This window comes from Cyanistes caeruleus, chromosome 3 (assembly GCF_971803275.1).
Source record: "Cyanistes caeruleus chromosome 3, bCyaCae1.hap1.1, whole genome shotgun sequence".
NCBI lineage: Eukaryota > Metazoa > Chordata > Aves > Passeriformes > Paridae > Cyanistes > Cyanistes caeruleus.
In genome coordinates, this window is record NC_141703.1 from 31,382,243 (window position 1) to 31,406,358 (window position 24,116).

The following is a 24,116-nucleotide window of genomic DNA, read 5'->3' on the forward strand; positions in this document are numbered from 1 at the left end:
ACTACAGTAGTTCTCAGAGGAACTAATAGATACATTAATGCAATGCTTAATTTCCTTCCTTCTCCCTTTTGTTTAATGGAAACAGCAACCAGTTGCAAGGTAGAGAACATGGAGCTAATTTCTTGGAGGCTATTTGTTCTCCTTGTGGCTGTATTTTCACAACTCATTACTGTTCTAATAACTGCAGATCCACAGTCAGTTTTTTTGCCACCAAAGCAATAGTAAAACTGATATGCGGGGGTACATGCTCCCTGACACAGATTATAGTAAAGCAGAAGGGTAATTTGCCCTCAGAACATTACGTTCTAGACTTAAAACCATCCACTTCACAGAGCAGCTGTACAAGTACCTAAAAAGTACAAGTACCTACATCATCAAAACCACAGCAGCTGCCAGGTAGCTACATGATGCTTAAGACAGAGTATAGCAGCCCTCTGCAGGTCAATTACACTTACAATCTATTAATGCAATCTATGTATACAACCTTCTCTATCAGCTTTAAATGCTTCTCCTATTCATTTTCTGGGTTTTTGTTTGCTGTTTGGTTTTTATGGCAGATGGGTTTTTTTTTTTGTTGCTTTGTCTGGTTTGCTTTGGGGATTTTTTGTTTGGTTGGTTTTTTGTTCTGTTTTAATTTGCATAACTAAGCAGATCAAAAGACTTTTCAACTTACTGTTCATGGAAGTCCAGCATTGGTGGCTCAAACCGGAGAGGTCGGCAATTTCCCCGATACAGGGATACACTGCAAGAAAAATAGAAATGCTGTAAAAGATACTACTAAATGACATTTTTGCTCCCTTCCCATCTCAAATAGCCCCTTCTTAACAAAATGTTAATACTAATAAAGCAACTAATTAAAAAGAATAAACAAACAAAACAAACTTGTCCAGTCAGAATACCATAATTTTACAACATGATTATGTGGTGTCTCCAAGAAAGATTATGCAAGACCACATATCTTGAAAATGGACATAATTGAAGTGTGAACCTCTCCTTTATATAATGATGGCTGAGTGAAACAACACACTAAATAGGTTTACATCATCTCTTACAGCAATGTCCAAGCATTGCTATGAAAGATGTTTTGGATATTGTTCAATGTGTAACAGTAATTTACATGCACATCCTGAGTTTCTCCAGCTACTTCTGTACTAGTACATAAACAATCTTGGATGATTTGAAGGCATTGAGGCCACATGTGAGAAAACACCCAATATTGTTCAAAACTTGCAATATCCAGAAGACAATCACTCTGCTCTGGAAACATCCCTTAGCTTCTCTCCCCAGAAACTCTTTAGGAGAAGTCTGGTAGATGAAGACCAAAACTTAAGTAGCACTCAAACAATCCAGCAGTGAAGTCAATGAAGTACCTGGAAGCATTCTCTACTACTGCCTATCTTATCAGTACAGTTATATAGAGCACAATAGTTAACCCACAAAAATTATAAATAAAAAATACAAAGCAGTTTAATTGATGGAAACATTTTTTATTATTCAGAATGATGTGAATGTGACCACAGATTAGCATTTTTGTAACTGTAACACTTTAATTGAGCTGAGTAAAAATCCTATTCATACAAAAACCAAAACAGCAAGACAACACAAAAAAAAACATCAGTGGGGAAGACTAAAGAATAGAAGAAGATTGATGGGGAAGACTAAGGAATAGAACATCAATGGCTCCTGAATGGCAAGACCAACAGCTGCTTTTTTTTTTCTTCAAATGTTTTCTTTTCTGATATTAAACCAACATTATTGTTTTAGATCCTTGTTTTCTGACTCTGTATCTATCCTAGATGTCCAGACAGAGCTGCAGGCACTTGCCCTGAGTAAGGAAAGCTACTCCATAAACACAGGTTTACCCAGAACTATACACTTCTGCCTCAACAAGGAGGGGCAGCCAGGAAGTGGGACACGCACATGTGGCTTTCCTTATGAAAGCTGAGGCCTTGAGCAAAGATCAATCCAATTCCATCTGGTACAATTCCAAGAAAACTAATTATTGATCAAATTCAGATGTCTTTCCATACTCCAGAACCACTTCAACAAGGAAGCTGTTTACAGGAGTAAGAGTTTAAGAATAGGCTAGGAAATCTTAATCATATCCTTTAATCAAAATCAAATCAAAAGCTTTTTAAATAATATTACAATGTCTCAATGACTCACTCTAAAACTCTGCTACTGAATCTTCACACTCCAAGTATAAGACACAGCATGCTAATCAATTTCCAGCACTCTATGTTTGGATGTCAAAGCATCTTCAATGCTACAGAGCCCAGTCACTACAAATAGCTTGGTCCACATAAAAGTAATAAAACACTATCAGGACAGGAGTGTGCTTAGTACATCCAGTCAGCCTTAGTATTCAATGTGTGTGTGTGTACAAATGCCTTGTGTGTGCAGATCACAGTACAACAGAAGTGAAAATACAAGAAGACACCAATAGGAAAAACTGTATTCAGATCTACAAAAAAAATTAAAATCTTGCTACTATTAAGTGCAGCTGTGACACATTACAGCTGTCAAATAAGAGAGTGCTTGGGTACACCTTCTCAGGCTAAAGTCAAACCTGAAATTGTAGAACAAATGCTCAACAAATTCAAGTTTACAGAGACATTGGACCTAAGAGAATACAACTGGAAAACTATATAAGCAGTTGGGTTTTAAAGGGATAAATCAAGTGACTAGTATGTCTTCAGAGTTTACAGTCTAATTTTAAAAACCATTTAGAGTGCTTTTCTAAATGAAAAAGGCCAAAAAGCTCCTGTACCCCCATTGTCAAGGTAACACTAAACTGAAACCACTCATCTTAAAGTGATCTTAAAAAGAACTCTGTCCATTTCTTCCTAAATTAAAACTTTGGATGGTTAGCACCTCTTTTGTATTGGTAATTACTGGTAGAACGACACAGTAATTCTTTTTATGGAAAAATATGAAAACTATTTACAATATTTACAAAAATGATAATTAATATCTTTATTTCAAATGCATTGAAAACACTGTCAAGAGTAACTTGGCCTAACTTGAACAGTCATGACATACTCACATGTCATGTACTCACATACCTGTAAAGGTTAGACAACATTTTCTTAGGCCACTGAGCTATATTATCCTGGAAACCCAGCTGGACAACAGACTTTTAAAATTTGTTACATTTGGTTAAAGCTTGGTAAAGGCAACATCATAATGAATGCAAACTATTATAATAAAAGTAATGACTGTAATAAGATTCAAACAGGAGCAAGCAATATTAGGATTCACAAACTATGCCTACTAAAGAACCTAACATGAGTCAACTTGCAGCAGACTAGAAAATGATTATACTGTCTGCTCCACTGGGCACTTGCTCACCAAAGGCTGGATACACCCATGGGTAGGGCAACTTTACAGCATAATGACATGAAGTTAATTACTATCATATGCATGTAGAAATATGGCTGCCAGTCTTATATCACAATTTAAACATTTCTCCTTCCCTTCCACTCCAAGTTTTCTAACTTTTCAAGACAAGAAGAACAGCATGAAAAAAATAAAAGATGCATCTGGAAGAGAGGACTGCTGATATCTGCCAACAAGCAGACCAAGAACTGGCCAGGAGACATCTGAACCCATAATTGAAATGTTCTCAACATCTTTTTCTTTCTGCAAGAATTTTGATTTTAAAAATGATACTTGAGAGTGAGATACACATAGTCCCCAGCAAGATCATTATCCTTCCTGTTCCATCCATGCTGGATCTGAGTGGGCATTTACCTCCACTACTAAGATACTGATGCTACCCAGATGCAATTCACTGAAGCGCAACTTCATGTCTCAATGATGTTTGTCACAGATGCTGTCATAAACATGTTGAAAATAGCAATGCCTGCAAACACTGTAGCTGATATAGGTGCCCATCTGTGCCAAGCAACAATATTCTTCTGTCTTAAGGACATTCTTCAGCACTTCCATAATGCTTTGCTGTTTATCAGAGTACTAGGCGCTCAATTTTAGATAATCAATGCATATCTTTGCATTTGGAGATGAAGAAAAGGCTTGTCACATACAGTATTTAAAGATTTCTGCAAAGTTGGGCAGCAACTGTGTCTCTGTATCCTCACTTTACCTTTCTAGCTGTTCTGGGATTTCTGTAGGAGTTATGTGCTCTGTGGAATCTTATCTGTAAGATCTTTAATTGCTACTGTAAAAAATTCAAATCTAACCATACCCCACATGTATTTTTTCCCACATTACTTCAGCAGTTGTTTAAAGGGTTTTTCTTTCCTCTCTTGTGCCACAAATTGTAAAGAAAAAAAGACAGTAGAATTAAGCTGTGAACAGCTTAATTCTCATGATTTTATTTAGCAACAAGAACTCTTCTTAGAAAGCTACTACTTTTTTTCCATTACCAGAAAATCAAATAAAAGCATATCTAAAAATAACTATGTGAACCTTTAAAATGACAAATTGACAAATACTTTCCAGTTGGTAGTTTTTGTGCCAGAATCCTCAAAAGAGCCACTGCATACTTTTTGAACTAAAAAGTAAGTAACCTGAGTGCATCCACAACTTATTCATATTTAAAAATGAGGCTCAGCTGCATATATCAGAAAACATTTTATTTACTTTTTAAAACAAGAGGGTTTTTTTTAGAAATATGGGTATTAATCATAGGTTCAGTGAGAAAGTGAACTCCCACAAAACAACTGACCGCTTCAGTATCTGACAGAAGCTACTGATAAAAATGCAGATGAATAAAAAGACTAGCAACAACTTTTTTCCATAAACTACCCAGATAGTAGCTGCCTCAGATATATCAATATTAACCTTGTATCAGGAAAACACACTCATACCAGACAAAGTTCAAAGCTAACAATTCCCAAGGGGGAGTGTCTGGGGAAAGAACAGGGAGAAGCTTGAATAGATGCACTGTAACCTGACTATGGGCACGAACAAAACAAATTAAACTGCTAGTTCATTTCCATCCTTCCAATTAGTGCTAAAAAGTAGATCAAAGAACTGAATAAACTGTTTAAATAGGGAAAAAATATTGGCAAGCTATACCAAGATGAAGAAGTAATCTCTAATAAGGACAAGGAAAGAAAAATCATCTAGAGAAGTATTGTTTTTAGCAATGCCATTGAAAAAAATCACCTAGAAAAAGACTTAAAGGAAAGATTCATGCAAAATCAGTAACAGCAGTGAGAGAGAAAAATAGAAAGCAAATTTGGTATTTACCATGTAACATGTTATCAGAGAACTTGTGATGCAGATTTTCATCACATTGTGCCTGAACTTCATATAAGCCAGCACTCTTAAGTGGAACAGACTATTTGTTTTCAGATATCTAAACCAGTGTTTTAACAGAACACACTCTAGAACACTGAAGTTTCCCACGCAATACAAGTTTCCAAGCAATCTTCTTAGCTGAGAAATTAAAAAAATCCTGTAAGCAATCTAGTTCATGGCTTTAATCTCAAGGACCACCAAATTCATTGTTTTCTGGGAAGCAATATTGCACCTAACCTGAGGATGTCAATATAGGTATTTTCTTTCTGCCACTGAGATTAAACAAGATACTATGCCATTTCAAGAATCTCCATAAAGTCTGGCTGTATCCAAGACACAGAAATACGCTAATCATTGTTATCTTTCGTTCAGCTGTCATTGCTGTAAATTCATGTTCTCATACTTGCAATCGGACTAACATACTGCAGCACATAACTATAGCTTTTTGTATTCCTGTCCACAGCTGGAGATTCCATAGGTTTTTCAAAACTTGCAAAAAGAAGGATCTTAAGCCCACAATTAAGCAACTATGCACACAGTAAAACAGGAACTCATCTGAAATGGAAAATTCTTTTACTAGATTTCCTGAAAAGGAACAGAAAACAGGTCATGGATAAAATGTAACTGTATTTACTGAAAATGCTCTATGACAGTTTGCTGAATGCTACTGTAAAAGAAACAAGTTTCATTATTACTGTTCAATGCACGCATTAAATAAACAAGAATATCTGATGATTCTTCAGAGAAAAATTAGGGACCAGGGAAAAAAAGAGGCCACTGGTTTTCCTTCTCAGATATTATACATGGCAAACTCTTCAGTAACAGATTATGTCTTCAAGACAGAAGAGGATAAGACAGGGTCATGGGTTGTCTAGTCTGGAGAAAAGGAGGCTCAGAGATGACCTCACTGCTCTCTACAACCACCTGAAAGCCATGCAGCCATGTACGGGTCAGACTCCTCCCAGGCAACCAGCAACAGAACAGGAGGAAATGGCCTCAAGCTGCGCCTGGCGAGATTCAGGCTGGCTATCATGTGGTTAAGTACTAGAACAGCCTCCCTAGAGAAGAGGTGACATCACCATCACAATATGAGATGTACAACTCTGTGATATGGCTTAGTGGGCTTGGTGTCACATGGCTGAAGGCAGGATTTGGTGATCTTGGAGGTCTTCTCCAACCTTAATGATTCTATAATGGGACAAAGGAACACGGGGAAGCATCTATTGAAGAAACCATCAAGTTTTTCTTCAAAGAGTAGATCAAGAGCTTTTGAAGCAGGCAAACCTTCTCCTCAATAAAAGAAATGACAGAAAAATGATTTTAAAAAAAATCTACAAGCAAAGTCTTAGTTTTATTGCACAGAACTACTCTGTGGTATACATTACAAAGTGGATTAAACAATTATTCAGTTTTTTATTCCACATGTGAAGTTTCTTCCTCATGAATCGCCACAAATATGATCAGAAGGACAAACCACCTGTCCTGCAAAGACACGCTGGGAGAATTGGGGCTGCTCAGCTTGAAGAAAAGGCTCTGAGGTGACCTTACAGCATCTTCCAGTACCCAAAATGGGCTACAAGAGAAGTGGAGGGACTTTCCACAAGGGCACTTAGTGCTAAGACAAGGAAGAAAGGGCTTTAAACTGAAAGTGGGAAGGTTTAGATGAGATATTAGGAAGGAATTCTTTATTGATAAGGTAGTGAGGGACAGGAACTCAGCCTATGGCACAGGGATGGAAATAGCTTATCTTCAAGGTCCCTTCCAACCCAAATCATTCTATGATTGGGCTGTTCAATATTGAAAACTATCTCACATTTTAGTTTCATTTCTTCTATATGAGAAAAATAATTTTAAAAATCCCATGGTTTGTATCTGATCTTTTTTACACTAAACCTTTATTATTCCTATGAAAAGTATCACAAATCCTATGATTGAAATCTGCATTAAACTTTTACAAAGATTCTTACCTTTTCTGTTGATATGAACTGAGGCCTAAAGTTGTCTCAGTCTGTAAAAGAAAATAAAAATTAAATTTAAGAGACCGACAGCATTATACCCCAGTGAGGGAAAAACCCCAGCCTAACAACATGGCAACTGCAACAAGTTAACAATTCAGAGCTTGAAAGAAAAAAGGAGAAGTTCTGAACTAAAGCAGAAAATGTAAATTGGCTTTTTCCAATTAAAGAAATTAACTTTGGCCTTGAACAAGAACTGTGGTAGTATGTCCACAAACTACAAAACAAGCAGCAACTTAACCTAAAAACTGAGACAAAGAAAAGGTCCAGGAAATTATAACACAATATGGAACAAAAGAAAAACCTAGCATAGATTAGATATGAGAAACAAACTACAAAGAAAAGCATATAAACCAAGAAACAGTCCACCAATTATCTCATTGATGTAATTTAACACCTAGAAAACAAAGAAAGCTATAATCTCCATTTGACTAGGAAACAGCATCTCCTCCTCTGCTAATGATCTTCTAGCCTCTATTATTCATACCCTTCCTTCCACTCTGCTGGACATTTCAGTTAATTACCTGAAAACAAGGAGGTTAGGTGTCTAGGGATTTCCAATTGTTTACTCTTGCCTAAGAAATACCAACTGCTTTAGAAGCCTACATATGCAGTGTCCTTCTGATACAGCTAATGTTAAAACATACCAGACTTGGAAAACTTCTGTCTTCCCAGAGGATTTGGGGATCAAACTGAGGATTTTAGTCATCCTCTTAAAGACATTTCATGGCCAAGCTAAATACTTATCTCCTGAGAGTGGGAAGAAAGCTAACAGGTCTGACAAAGTCTATAGTACACCTTGACCAGTTCACCTCTAGTACAAGGATGTCACTTGTTTGCAAGGGGAATGCAAACTTGTATCTCATTTCAGAAGTAAAATTCAAGTTCCTTTTTTCTGGACCCTTCACTGATTCCTATTTCAGCTAAAAATTATACTTCCTTTCTTGCTTTGCTTTTTCTAAGCTAAAAGAATTTTTAAACTTGTTTCTTAAAAAATATCTTTACTTAAAATATAGATTCTTTTATTACAGGAATTTTGATTTTGCTATTTGGAAACACTTTTTAGAAATTTTATAATTACTCCTATTAAATACCTGAGTCTACAAACATTAATGCTTGATTGATGTCAAGGATTGATTCTGGATTGTACATCTAAGTAGTGTTCCAGATTTAAAATAAAGTTATTTGTCTTAGTCACCCACCAATTTACATCAAACTAAAGAAAGCTGGAAGTGTACTACATCGTAAAACAAAGCTAATCTGTTTGTAACTTGAGGATTTATTTGCAGTTTTGAAGTTGATGATGGAGTTAACAGGTTGAGATCCTATGACGGCAACTAAAACAGCCATCTATCAGCACTGTCCCATCCTTGACAGACCAATTCTGGCTCTAACAAGACAGCACATTCTATTAAGTTTTAAATAATTTTATACAGAATGTTGTTACATGTACTCTTAAGCATCATAATTGGCTGTCAATACCACTAATATTAGACTCAGTCTGAAATCCCACCCAGGCCAACTTTTAGACAGAGGGCAGTGGAAATCAAATTTCACTCCCAAAAAAAGCAGAAACAAATGGAAATACACATAATTGACAAAAGTGCAGCTACTACATTGCCACAGCTGTAGTTAATTGTTGCGAGTTGAATTATCTGACTGCACACGCAAGGTTTTTCTCTATGTTCTGAAATTACTGATTTGCTAAGAAAATATTAAGTGAAATATTTGTAGATCAGGTTTAAAATCATAAATCACTCTGCTAAGACTTTGGAGTCTTTAGACTCTAAAGAGACCAGCAGATTCTGTATTTCTAGTTAGTAGAGACTTTGGACTTTGTATTTCTGAGATATATTTAAGAGCAAAAATCCATCAAAGATTCACGCTTACAAGGAAAAGCCTGGTTTTTGCTTTCAGATGTCCATTAAACACAAGTAGTATTATAAATTCCTTTTAATTACACTTTCTGTTTTTTGAGCAGGAGCTGTTTACTTTTTCCTTTATTTGTTTTTGTGGGTATTTTGTTGTGTGGATTTTACTGGGTTTTTTTAGTTTGTGTTTTGGATCAGGGTCAATCAAGAGCAAAGAAACAGCATACCAACTTCTGCAACTATAGCATCATGGAACTAAACCAAAAATAAATCTCATGTGGCAGTTTCTATAATTACCGCTCATTTTTATTACATGTCAATCTTTCAAGTCATGCAGTAAACAAAAACATACAACTGTGTTCAGTTACAAGTCCTAAATACTTTTTAAAATTTGATCTCCAGGTATAATTGTGGATCTATTGTACTACAGTCTGGCCTGCTATTTTTCCTATGCGACTACACAAAGCTTCCAGGAACTAAAGCCATGTACCTGATCAATCCACTGCTGATTTATCAGGTAAAGAGAAATAAAATTATGCTCTTTAAAAAATATAGCTTTGTCTTTTCTTCCATAAAGAATACATTGTAAAAGAGCAGAATTAGCAACATGTGATTTATACGGAACATTTATTAAATCTTATCTGTATTGGAGAAGCATTACAAATAACAAAATATGTATGTTAATGTACAGATCAGGAAGTATGATGCACGTGCACACTATTAATATTTCAAGATATATAATGAGATAAGTTACAGGAAAAAACCCTTCAATTGGATTAATTTCCCAATCCAAATCCCTAACAACAAAACCTAAGGTCAGCACAAAAGAAACAGTAGAAATACACAACTGAGTGAGGAAAAAAAAGCAAGAGAGGGAAAAATCACCCCTTTTTACCAGTACTGGACATTTATGATCCTTGTGCCCAAAAGGCTGTGTTTAAGCCTTGAAGACAGGTGATTCTTTTATAACTTTTTAATTTCAAGACAGCATATAACATTTAGGCTGTTGCTCCTAACAGTATCATGCCTTAATTTAATCTCTTATATAACCCTAGAAGGATTAAACTATAAACCAAGAGGATTTCAGTATAAAGATCTTGAGAAAACTTGCACACAGTGAGCTAGAATATTTGAAGGCAGTCAGCCAACACCACAGTTTCAAGACATAAGAATAGTTTCTCTCCACAGGCTTATATTCTCAAGACAGATTTCACAGAGAATCTGTACCTCGAAGTACACTTTAAAGAACCAGTATAACTGGGGAAGACACCAGACAATCGTGCATACACAGAGAACCAAAATTTATACCTTACAGCCTGAAGGCTGTCTCTAAAGAAATACCCAGGTTGTTTACTTCATCCAGAACCTGAAAACAAAAAATCCCACCAAACAATCACAACTACCAAGTTAATTTTGATGTCTCATCAATTTGTTATAATAGCTATTCTTCACTTCTTGGTAAGAGTTCATATTACCTAGCACTACATTCAGTCATCTAAACATAGACATCTGCTGCCACTTGAGATAAATGTCCTAGGGCAGCCTGCCTGGTCTCAGACTGACACCCAGAACACCATTTCTCCTACACCCTGTGCCATATCTGCCAGGTCCACGTAGGTGCCCAGGGCATCTCAAATAGCACTGGTTACCTATGTTTAAGCAACTGAACTAGAAGCTCAAAAGTCTTCAACAAGGACAGTTGGGGCAATGCAAGGAGGCAGACCCTCTTAATCAAGACCTGGGGTTTCCAACATGTTAACATTAAAATGTTAACAAAATTCTCAACAACCAAAGTTTTCTATATTCCTACACAAGAGAGTATCCACACCAATTTAAAAGACTGTTGCAGACTGAAAGATTCAGAACATTTGCATCTTGCTATTTCATACTAAGGCTGGTTCCTTCTTGTAGAAGAGGTACCTGCTGCTTGCAACTAAATGTTGAGAGATAGCTACAAAATCAAAACAAAAATGGCAGCTGAAGTCTTCATTATTGCACTCATGAGCTCTATGCTATTAACTAGCATAATTAAAATAAATGTAATTAACGAGGAATAACTTGCTTAAGGTAATAAAAAATGAATGCTGTAACCTGAAAGGTAGCTGAAAGTGGACTGAAGTCATTCTTGCCCTAGTCTTTCATGATCCAAACTCACATAAGGAAACAAAAACATCATCAGTTGACTGTAGCTCATGCAAGATGTGCTATTTGCACTGGCTTTGCAACAGTCACTCCTGGGCACCAATTACTTTTAATCTAAAGCCTGGGGATGGCAATTCTTCCAGTACAAGGAGTAGAAGAACTTCAGCTGCTCATAAGCAATGGCAATGAACTAAGATGGGTCTTACTCCTTTGTAAAATCACACACATGGGAAAGAAAGCTCCAGGGGCCATCAAGTCAGCTGTTGCTCAACGGAGATCTTATTAGTGCAGGTTGCTCACAGCCTTTGGCTATCATGTTTTGGAAAGATAGAAATTCTGCAACTTCTTTTAATAACCTGGTCCAGTGTTTGAACATCCTCAAGTTGAAAAGTTTTTTTTTCTTGCATGGGTTTGGGAATCTGTGTCCAAAACATCTTATCCTTCCACCGTACACAAAAAATCTGGTTCTTGTTAATTCCACACTGGCCACTGCAATCACTTTTCCTCTTGGTCTTTTCTTAGTAGTTGAAAAAAATACATCCGAACATGAGAAGCGTTCCAGCCCCTGATCATCCTGTACTACTCTGCTGAGCCTACTCCAGTATGTCAGTGTCTTCCTCACACTGGGTAGCCCAGACTGGACACAACGTTCAGCTGCAGCCCCACAGGTGGGGGGAAAAAATCACACTCTTTATCTTCTGGGTCCACATTTGTTCACAATTCTGTAGGCTGGCAGTTGTCTTTTCTACAACAGCACATGGACAACTTATGTTCAACTCCTCATGTCTTTTCTGCTGTCATGGCCCAGCCTATCCTGTAGCACCAGGTTGTTCCTCTCAGGTGCAAGCCTTGCATTTGTCTGAGCTGAAAGTCACAAGATTCCTGTTAGCCTGCTGAAAGCCCTCTCAAAAGCAGCCTTGCCTTCCAGTGTAACAGCTACTTTTGCCAATTTGGTATCATCTCCAAACTCACTGAGAGTACCCTCCATACTACCAAGCAGGCTGCTAAAGACACCATTAAGCAATGCTGCCCTCAGTTTCGGGCTCTACCACAGGTAACCAACTGCCAGCTGAACTCTGTCCTGCAGAATAAACCCACCAAGGTCAATGGTCCAGCCACTTTAGTGCCCACCTACCAGCCTGTACTCTTAGCACTTTGGCTAGACAGATATCAATAGAGATCACATCAAATCCCTTTAAAAAGGCAATATACAAGATAAAAATTTGAGTAAATTAAAAAACACCCTAAGACTTTACTCCCCAAAAACTCTATTGCTGATACACTGGAACTGAATGTTTGCCACTTCTGTTAAGAGAATTCCTTGCTGTGCCACTGAGAATGAAGTACAGATCATGCAGAAAATACTAAACTTCCACCAGTAAGAGATCAACACAGCTGAGTCCCACAAAGGTGATTTGGTTCCATGTCTTCTGTGTTACAAAGCCACTGCACATCATATTAAGGTCCTGTCTCTTTGTCATATAGGAACATTGTAATTCTCACTACCAGTCTTTGTAACAAGCAGTTTACAGCAACTTATGAACAAAGACAGCAAATATGTATGAAGTATATATATGCACAGAGGTTTTCTTTTCCCTCCCTGTTTTAGCTATTCTGCAAACCAGTAATTATCAGTAAAATATTTTCAAGAAGTTTGACTGCAAAAGTGGTTTCATATACTTATGATTATTGCAGCAGATTCATGCTAAGATAATTTGACTGAAAAGTCTTACCTTTTCCTTTTTAATTTTAGCAATACACTACTTTAAAAATGCTACTGCATAAGCAGAAGTTCTTTCCAAACAGTCTGAATTAAAAAAATAGAAATCATTCACTCTAGAAAATAGTAATCCCAATTGCACTGTGCAGAAGAATATTAGATATCCAAGGCAAAAGCTCAAACAACAAATAGAAGGACCTGGGACACAGTTCTTTATTAACTAAGAAAAAAAAAAAAAAAAAAGAAAAATTTGCTCTGAAAAATAAATTTTACTTCACCATTCATTTTTCAAAGTAAAGTCCTCAAAAAGTGAGCCAGTATGTTGGCTTAACATGAAAGGACAAATTATTAAAAGTAACAGTTGTAGTTTATTTCAGCCCTCCTAATAGTTGCAGATGACATCATTGTCAGAGACATGAAGCATCTGCCAGGTCTGGACAAGGATTCAAATAATCAGGACACATGTAGGAGATGGCCTGACACTGACATAGAAAAGTTCAGAAGGAACTTTAAGGAGAGCTTAAATGTAAAACTGGGAAGGGAATAACTGATAGCAAACTAAAGAAAACAAAGTGCCTGGAAAGCACAGTGAAATACAAACTATATTAGCAAACAAAATGCTCTCAAAAACATACAACTAATTTTGGAATTACTAAAGCAAGTGTTACCAGACAGGGAAGGAACTACTCTGTCCTCTCTCTGAGCACAATGTCTCAAATAACTTTTACACTTTAACTAGTGACAAATAAAAACCCAGTAAATTTAAAGAGTGTTGTAAAAAACTTGCATGAAGAAGCTGAAGGTAGATTTTAGCAAAAAATTACCATGATCAAGAGGCAAAACAACCTAAGGAAAAAAAAACCAAGTACAGGTACCTTTGAGAAAAAAGCAGCAGCAAAACCAGCTTAGGCATGAAACTTACATCCCTCTTTACAAGTTTTAAGAACAGAAGATTCACCTGCCAGGCACAGCCTACCTACACACACCACCACCTGAAAAATGTATACATAATCTCCCAAGGTCCATTGCAATCAACCAAGTCTATGACTCTGAAGTGCCCAACAACGATTCAGACATCTGCAAACCACCTACTATTGAAGAAAAAACCCAAACCCTGCATTGCATTTACATTAATACTATTCTTACCCTATGTTCAGGATCTAAATGATTATTTGAATTAATTTAATAATTCTTAAATTTTTTGAAAAGTTCAAAAAGTTGTCTTCTTAAAGGGCCCAATTGATGTGAATAGACAGAATGAAGAAATTCCCTGGTTATTTCAATTTAATCCACAGGCAGAAGTAGCATAAATTTATTTAAACAGAAACCTTTAATCTGAACAAATATGCTATAGAGTAGAATTCTCATTTTCGCTCTGGCAAGACAGAAGGTTGAACTATGTGGTACAGCACTTTTTAAACCACACTATAAGTCCACAGATATATATATAAGAGCACAGTCTCTACTTTTGCTAGTTATCCAGTAACATGAGCTCATGAAATTTCCATTGTCAGTTTATTTTTACCAATTAAATGTTTTTCTACTTAAATATTTAAAGATCTATTCTCTTTTAATAAATAGCTGTTTTCAGTCAGACTAGTCAAACCAAACTTTTCAACACATTCCATTTATGTTTTACAACAAAATTTCTAAAATGTATTGAAAGACATAAGGAGTATTTTACCAACATTATGTACAAGAAATTAGTACAAAGAGCCAGTATCAAGAGGGTTGACACTAACCGGAAGGAATTGGCAGGAATCCCTAAAAATAAAATTATTCAAGGCTTGGCATTTACCTTACTTGTAAAGCAACTCTTTCAAACAAGAAAAAGCTTGCTTCCACTCTAAAAATATCAGATTCTTGGGGAAGTGGAGATAAACCAAGACTGGAGACAGCTTTGATACCTCAATGATTATTAATCACTTTATGTACTGAATTGGTTATTTTTTCTATTAAAAAAAAGCAAACAACCTGAAGGTAACATAACATTAGACAATATCAATTTACTACTACATTATGGTATTTGTAATTAACAACAGACATTTGTGAAAGCTTATGGAAAGCCCAAAAGAAAAAGAGTGGGTGACATCACAGTAGATTTAAAACTTTAGTAACTGCTGTTCACAAGATGTAAGTCTGGTTTTACAACAGTCTAATTGCTTTTTTTTTAATTGCAGTAACCAGTCACAAGAGGTCACCATATTAATATCTACATGAAAAAATCCAAATAATTTGTAAGTTGAAGAATACAATGTACGTTATCATTCTGATATAAAGGAAGTGGTCTTACTTACCTAGGTCTGTTTGGCTTAAGAGCCACAACCATACAAAAACATACAAACCACTTATCAGAAATTTTGTCTCTCTTGTTTTGTTTTAAATCAAACATTCAACAATATATTAAGGGAAGTGGCAGCCCAATGACATCTAAAGTACTGCAAATTTTATGGTGCAGCATGCAGGATTGCTTGACTTTGTCCCACCATAATATTGCTACATCTTGCAATAGACGGTATAATTAACAATCCTTTTACTTTCCCATCTTTATATGGCTTATTGAATGGCTCACAGCAGTACCATTACTTTCTGGTCTAAGAACTAGTAGTTAATAGAGTGCTAAAATGAGTTTCATAACCTTGTTATGTCAGTTATGTCATCCTAACTACTACCACCATCTCAAAATTTCAGCATATATTCCTTAAAATTAATTTTTTCCTCTTTTGACTCAGACCTAAAGAAAACTGTCAGGAATGGAAACATCATACATGAAAAACAACTATTTGCAGCAGTAATTACTTCATTGCAGTAATTATAATTTGTTTAAATCCAGTGGTAACTTGGTTCCAAGAACTGCCTTTAGATTTGGGAATCTTGCAACACTTGCAGTTCCTACATATGAGATAGCTAATTGCATTCCAACTCCAGATCAAGATGAGCCTTAAACACAAAGTATTCCCCAATTTTTCTGAGAAAAAAAGAAAACTGGAAAGAGAAACAGGCCAGAGAGAACCTGTGGTAAAACCCATGAGTTTTCCCAACACAAAACATCAAGGAATCAGAACCTCTGCCCACAGCGAAGCAGTCTGTTGAAAGTAATTTTAGAAAGTCCAAAGGTTCTGTGGACTTGAGCTTAATGCTTACTTATTTTCAGAACTCCACTAACCCATGAGTACAAAAAGCAGCTATCAAAAAGATGAAATACTGCTAGTTCAGATGATTTACTCAGACTACATACCTGCAATAAATCTCCTTCATCAAAACGTAGCATTTCTATTATGCCATCCGACTGGATGAAAGCTGCAAAGAAAAACAAAAAAACTAATTTAACAAAAACCCATTTTGTTATTAAATTGAAAGAAAAATTTAAACATCTAAAATCTGTTGTATTGCATTTTGAAGACAGAGCTATGACAAACCAAAATAATAATGCAAAATAACAAACACAAGTCTGTGACACTAAGTTTGCTCAAGAAGTACCACACTTGGCTAATTAGTCTTTTACCTTAAAAATGTTTAACTCCAAAGGGAACAACTTCTTCTAGGGTCCCAAAAAAGAGTGATTGTACCAAGCTAACTCTATACTTCAATGAATATCACAGGCTGGGTACCTGAACAACTGAGTTTAATACATCTAAGCCCACAGAGAGTTCAGATACAAACAGAATTTCTGTTTCATTTACACACCAATAATCTTAACTGTACATCTGGACAGCCTCCTTCACACTTCAGCCTAATCCTTGGCATGGCAACAATCCACTCCATCTTGATGGGAACATATTAAAATTTGAAACAGTTTAGAAGTGTTTGCACCATAAGACTAGACTCCACAAAAAGTCCATGCCCCAGTCAAATATAGGATTCTCAAAACACTCCACTCATTTCCTCTACATGTTTGGTCAGGCAATTATTTTTCAATTCTTCTTGAAATGTAGGGAATTAAACTTTCTTCTAAAGACAAAGAAATAAGGGCATTGCCCTTCCTGTAAAATACAATAATCTGTACAAGACTGAGTATTATTTAAAGAGAAAATAAAGGTTCAAAGAGTTCTGCATTTTACTTCCCAAAAATCTACTCACTCACACACACAAAGGAGGTCTTTAGAACAAAATGCAGTAGCAATCTCAAATGAGAAAACTGTATTTTTTTAAAAAAAGTCCTGTAAGTAATTCCTCCTCTACCCTAAGTCCTTTTTCCATGACTGTCTTTATAATTTACCATTTATGCTAGATGAAGTTGAGTGAGTGGTAACAATCCTCTCTTTCCAAAAAGAGGAACTTCAACAGGAAGAAATTAAATATTTCCCAGTACATAGAAGCACAGTGTGTGCTTCTGGAAGATGGATTTTGAATCCCAGTCTGAAAAAGGAGGCTTAGACCTTTATCTCCCACTTTCAAGTTCAGTGTTCTAACAAAACCCATTATTACAATGTCACCAACAATGCCACTCTATGATGCTTTAAACAAAAAATTTCAGTACTTTCAGGAAACAAAAAGCACTCTTGGTAGACAGGAGTAAAGGCACCTACCACATAGAGAATCATTAGCTTTGACATCTATTTTCCCCAAACATTTCCTCACTGAGTGCTTTGCTGTCTCCTCACTCAGTACCCAAAATTCACTACACTACTTAACATATCACTATTTGCAAATCCCATTTTGCATCCCTGACTTCCCCACACATTTTGTAATCTTCTCCTTGAAGGCACAAGCTCCACAACCTTCCTTCCATACGGCCCAAAATAAAAGTTAATATAAGACAAAGATTGCTGCTATCATCTCCAAAAGTTGCTTTTATTATGCAAAAAAACTCAAAAAAAAAAAAAAAAATTAAAAGAACCCCAAACAACAAAGTTTTATACAATTATTTTTTCAAACTACCATACCACACAAGTCTAATGTGTTACAGGCTGAGAAAGCAGCCCAGCTTAGGTAGAGTGTGAAAATCCCCAGAGAGGAGAAAGGGGGAGTTCAAACTAAAAACAACATGCATATCCTGCAATATTTACACTGACACTGCAATATTTACAGTGGCATGAAAAGTCCTAGTCAGTTGTGCCAGCAATAAGTTAGTATTTTTTGCATGTGTGTTTATTGTTATTACCTTAATGTTACTCAAAACAAACAAAATCCATCCTTGATCCAAGAATCAGGAGTTTGGTCAATCATTTATACTGAAGAGCTATACAGAACATACGGCAAGAGATTAAAAAGAAACAACAAAAAAAAACCCCAAACCAAAACAGCATTTAAAAAGCTGTTACAAAATCAAGCCCTACAGTTCATGAAATTTTGAGCTTTTAAAACTTAAATTACTGGAATAGGTCTGCCAGTTTAAAGTTTAATGCCAGAATAAAGAACAAGTGAATTCTTCTCAATTTAACTGGCAATACATATGATGCAAAACATTCATTTAATGGTTTAAATTTGGTTTTAAAATCACTGAAAAAAACTAGAGTTGTCTTGTACTGCAAGACATTAGAAAATGAAGCTTTGACAGGTTAGGTTAAAACGCAGAGTAAGACAGTTAATCATGATTTCACAGAAGCGTCAAGGCTTATCCTCTGCACAAGAACCCCAAATTACAGATTAACTAGCAGAGAGGGAAAATTCTCAATTTTTAACTTGAGAAGAAATATAGAATGAAGTTATATTTTCTCATGTACTGGATTTATTGTAAGTTCAGCAATCACAATTAAAAAAATTCTAGATACAAGCAAACCTCCCTATTAGTCAGAAGGAACTGCACCTCTGAAGTTGGACTTTTTGGCATTCTACTGCTTTTCAGATCTCTGGTTTGGAAACAAAGAATATACAGCACTTGACTGTGACATCAGGCACAAACAAAAAAAGTCATTACGAAACAACTTTTTATATAAATAATCTATTAACAACCAGCAAAGCATAAAAGGCTATTTCATCTGATCACAAATTCCTAGTATTTTTAAGGCTTTTTTCCCCTGATTTAAATAAGATACACCATCAGTACAAACAGCAGAAAGCAGTAACAATTCTTCCACAAAGATAACACACACTGAAGCCCCCAGAAACTAGCCTAAGCTTTCTACCCAAACATCTTGAATTAGGACAGACCTTCTGTAGACCCCAAACACTTTTTCATCCACTCTTTAGTTACTTCATCTTTGCAACAACTTATGAACAAAAGCAACAGATATTACAGAACATTTTGAGCAGATATTCTGTTAAAAAGAAGTGCTATTCATCATTATATCATTTAAGAAACGTTTTCAGAGAGCAGATGACAGTGCCAGGTGAAGTCAGATGCACTGCAAGGCCTGGCTGATATCCATTTCACAGCAGGCACATCTCAACTGAGACGGTGATGGAGTTGCTGTGGTTATACCTTTCATTTTGGTTTAGACTAACTTTCAAGCCTGTGTTTCTCTTTATTGGTTACTACATCAAAGCAAGGAAATGGCAAGTAAATACGCATACCCTCATAAGATGAAAGCTTTTTTTTTTTTTTTTTTTGCAACAGGCTTCTCAAACTCTCAACTCGGGATGAAGCAACAAGTCACCTCATTCAAATGAGGCAAAACTAATTACATTTTTAAAAACCTCCACTGACGAGTCATAAAGAGTCAACCGAATCCTTCTAAGAGCAGCTCTCAAACTGTCCAACATGGACCACAGAGAGGACAAAGTCTTCTTCAAAGTGAAATGCTGACAGTGCTCTTGTGGATATTTGTGTTCCAGAATTAGAAGCAGTTGCTCATCTTTTGCACTTGTGCTACCTGACCTAAGCAAGTTCACAAACTTTGCAATGCAAGCCCCAAACCAGTTTTTACTGTCTTTTAACACAAAATATGTAACTCACCAATAGACAATAGGTTATTACCAACGTGCAAAGTCACTGTAAGTAATTAAGTATGAGATCACTTGGGCATACTTTATTAGGTGAACCATTCCCCATGCTACAGAGGAAGATGACTGTTTTCTGCTAAGTCTCTAACAATTTCCCCTGAGAAAACTTCTTCCCAAAACTTAAGCTGATACCACCACGGTCCATTACCAGTCTAATACTGTATCCAATACTTTAATACTCTAGAATAGTAAAATGCAGCAAATTAACAACTCCTGCCTGTGCCATTTCAGTCATCCCTGCCACATGACTGACGACTGCTACAAAAGGGGCACAACATAATATTTGGGGTAGGAAGCAATTCAGCTGTCATAGCGTGATCTGCCATTGCACAAATCAGCAGCCAAGAAGCCAAATGACACATTAGGAAAATCATTTCTTCCTGACCCTATGGACAATTGAAGCCCTGAAGGCTAAGTATCATAGCTATTAGTCAAACTCTAAATGTTCATGGACCAAAGAAGGAAAAGGATACATATGCATATCCGCAAATTTCAAGGCCAGCAGAATCAGTCTCCTTTCCTCTTCATCTATGCTGAACAGAATACTTTCTTCTGAGAGGTATACACAGACTCCTCTGAACATAAAACCTCTGTCCTTTCAAGCTTCAGCAGAAAGAAAATGTAACAGATTAATCTGTAACAACTTCAGTCACTCTCGCTACTAGGACATTATATGATTTCAGGGTCAAATTTTTTCAGCTTCTAGCTTGCGTATTCTTGGTTTCCTCTTCTCAGACAGTAGGCCACTACCAATAGAATATATAGAAGCCAACACTAAAAATATCCTGAGTTTCATTTTCTGTTTGTTTTCAATCTATAACCTTTAAAATGCAACTTCTTTGATTAAGTCAACTTTACTATGACAAACCCATAAAAGATAGCAGAAAAAGACCATGAAGCTAGTCTTTCCACTTGGTCCAGAACAGCTTGTTCTACTGACAGCACTTTCTGAGCTTTCCAAACTCTTTTAAAAATGGCAAAAAACCCACCACTACCACAACCACAGCCCCCAGTTTCCAAATCACAGCTTTCTGGAAGAGTGAAAGCACTATCAAGTCATTATTACCAGTAGATTTCTAAATGTTTTCCCCTGCCCTTTCCAACAACATCACCATGCTTGATGGTAAACACCTAACATGACAAAAATTAAGTCAACAGTAGCTGAACTCAAATTCCTCAAAGCTTAGGCAGCATCTTTTCACAAGTTTATACACCTAATAGACAAACCTTGCTCAAACACACCCCTATTTTGATTGTCTCTTCTCCAAGCCTTTCACATTTGGGGCTGAAACAAGAAAACTACAGACCTATAAACCATCAAATAACAAGAAAGTTTTAAAATCCTACACATCTCCAAAGCAAACAGGAACTTAATATCAAAATCACTTTAGCCAACACCAGTCTTTAGCTGCAACTGAATTACACAAAACAGAATAAATTTGCATGCAATGCCAGAGCAGGGAATATGCCAAAGCTCTTGGTACACAATAACGAAAATAATCTCCATGGCTCACAGGTTATGAGGCCTACTCTGACTGAGATCTGTTTTTTAAGGTGGCTTTGCACACTTTTCTTTAGCCACTGTTGATTTCTTCATTTTAATAGGAAAGTATATTCTGGCATATATACTTACAAAAACTATCCTGAAATATAATTTCGCTCTGGAACAGCTAAGTCAATAGTGCACTGATTTTTATGTTCATGATCGTTACATGCTTTCAAGAACTGTTTTCTTTCCTAAGTCTTGTCTAAACCAGTTTTAAACTGGATTTATACTAACCTGTATCATCTAGTCTACAAATTTTCTTTCAATTCTAAGAATGGTGTCCTATCTTACCAAAACAGGGAAAGATAAATTATTTAAATAATCCCTAATTTACATTAAGGGTTTTTTTTTTCAAGTCCAGTTTCTAATCCTTTGTCTTAATGACTAAGTTCACTTCAAGGTAACTATAACCACATGAGCCAATTACAATGTGCTAAATGCCACTCACTTCTGTCTATGCAATTGTAATTGTTAACATTTGAATCACTACTGGTTGAAGTGCTGAACTAAACCTGGAAAAGTTATTTTTAAAGCTTTGACTACAAATTAACTGCTCATGCAGAATCACACAATTTCAATCATCCTCAACAGTGGAAAACTGAGCAGCATAGGGAATACAGGCAAGTGGATACAGAATGAAAAAATAAAATTATTATGGGTGGAAAATTACATTGTGAAAAACAAAATACCATACAGGTAAGGGAAAACAGTATTATTACACTGTAATGTGAGCAATCTACAGAACTACAATTGTCTTCAGAACTACAGAAGTCTGGTGAGCCTCAAGAAACATGTCCCAGTTCAGTGTTCAACACAAATCTGTTTAAAAAAGGTCTGTGGTCTCCAAGACACACGAGTCAGTGTAGCCATCAGCCTGGACTTCTGCCTACATCCCAACAGGTGACTGTTCACTGGAAATGTAAAAGGTCACTCTCATATGAGACAGTGAATGTCAGGCAAGTGAGACTCACCAGCCAGCAGGCTTGCTTTCCAGCTAAATCCTCTTGCACCTACTTAGGCAATTTGCTTGTTTATTTTCCAGTAGTCCATAAAAAGAGGAAACTAATAATTTTTTCCAACAGACCTCAGAAAGGGCCATCACAACAAAGAAAATACATGTGTAAAGATCACATGTGCAAATGCCACACTTCAAAGTCTTTTTATGCAGAAACATATTTATTCTTTCTTCATTATTAAAACCTCTAATGACCATCCCTCAAAAAACCAACTAGCTGAATTTGTATTTTCTGTTTATATATTAAATTTGAAATAGAACCATTCCTAGATAATGCACTTTAATCATCATGTGAAATGAAAAAGCAATACATTAAGCTAAATAACAAAAAGACAGAATCTTCATCAAAACCCTGAAGCCCCTGCTCGTGCATCTGGCCCACAACATTTGTTTCACACTTCAGAAGATGGTGCAACTGCTTAAAGGTTTCTTTTAACACTGATGTGTTCTGTAATAGATATATCCTTGCAAAAAAATTAAACAAACCTACATAGAAACAGACAAGCTCACTGAAAGTAACAAGTGCCACACCTAACAATCTGCTTTTATTTATTTTCCTAACAAAATGACATTAGGTGATTTCAGATCGACACATGCAAACCCCTGTATTTTATTTATATACCATTATTCTCAGATGCTTATTCTGTATTCAGCCTGTATTTCCGCCTTACAGAAATGTACATTTCCATCCACTTCAACTAAAGAAATTATTATTTTCATCTAGTTTTCTGGGGTTTTTTTTTGTAATGAGTTTAAAAAATCATCTGCTATTGGCCAAAATGGTGGATTTCAGGTGGTAGGAATAAAGGCTATAAAATTTCACTTGGAAAAAACTGCCAAAATACTACTTTGAAAGCTTCCAGATGCTTTAAGTTGGTGTTTTTAACTTTCCAAAATTTTCATTTGTTCCTCCAAAGATATTTATTTCCTGACTCCAAAATGCTTCTCAGGAAGTAATACTCAATTCCATTCATAGGGGGGTATGAATGAGAAAACTTTAAAATATATTTTTTAAAAAATTAAATAAAAAGGAGAAGTAATTCTCTCATCAGAAGAAAAAACTTTCATGCATGCTATTTTTAAGCCAAAGAGAACAATACTCCTTACACTCATGGAAACTTCTCAGAAATCTTTTAAAGAAAGTAAAAAATTTAAAAGGAAGCTAAAGAGAAAACAAACATCTGCCAATAGTATCCATTTTTTTCTGCTTTGGGCCATACAAAATGTGGCTTTCTATTCTTTCAAATGACAGCAATTTTAAAATTTCAATATGTTAAATTAAATTACACTCCCATACATGTATAGTTATTAAACATGTACAGACAAAATTATTTGGAACTACCCTCAGAAACAAGTTTTCCTGCAATGAGAGGCGAAAAACAAGAGTCCCTTCAAACTACTCTTAAGGATTTACCTCAATTTCTCAAGTTTTAGAACAGAAACTTTTCATTGTGGTAGCTTTACTACTTGTGTAGCACTGAAAACTGATGTGTGAAAAGATAACATACACTTAATGGAATTCTAATCTTTTTAGCATATAGAAATATTCAGTATGGAGCTCACCAGAAACAACAGTCGGTTCATTGCTTCTGGAGCCTCAGGAGAACAATGCATTAAATGACAATCATTTCATTTATTACCATTAAAATCACTC

The 24,116-nt window shown here is 35.9% G+C and overlaps 1 protein-coding gene across 1 annotated transcript in view; it reads right to left on the minus strand.

Annotated features, from left to right (window-relative positions):
* TMEM131 (transmembrane protein 131) overlaps positions 1 to 24,116 on the minus strand; it is a 91,173-nt gene that overhangs the window by 56,013 nt on the left and 11,044 nt on the right. The window contains exons 2-4 of the mRNA XM_086880553.1: positions 16,255 to 16,316; positions 7,236 to 7,276; positions 674 to 742 (exon numbers count right to left, since the gene is read on the minus strand). Of these exons, the coding sequence (XP_086736679.1) occupies positions 674 to 742; positions 7,236 to 7,276; positions 16,255 to 16,316 (172 nt within the window). The remainder of the gene's footprint in view (positions 1 to 673; positions 743 to 7,235; positions 7,277 to 16,254; positions 16,317 to 24,116) is intronic.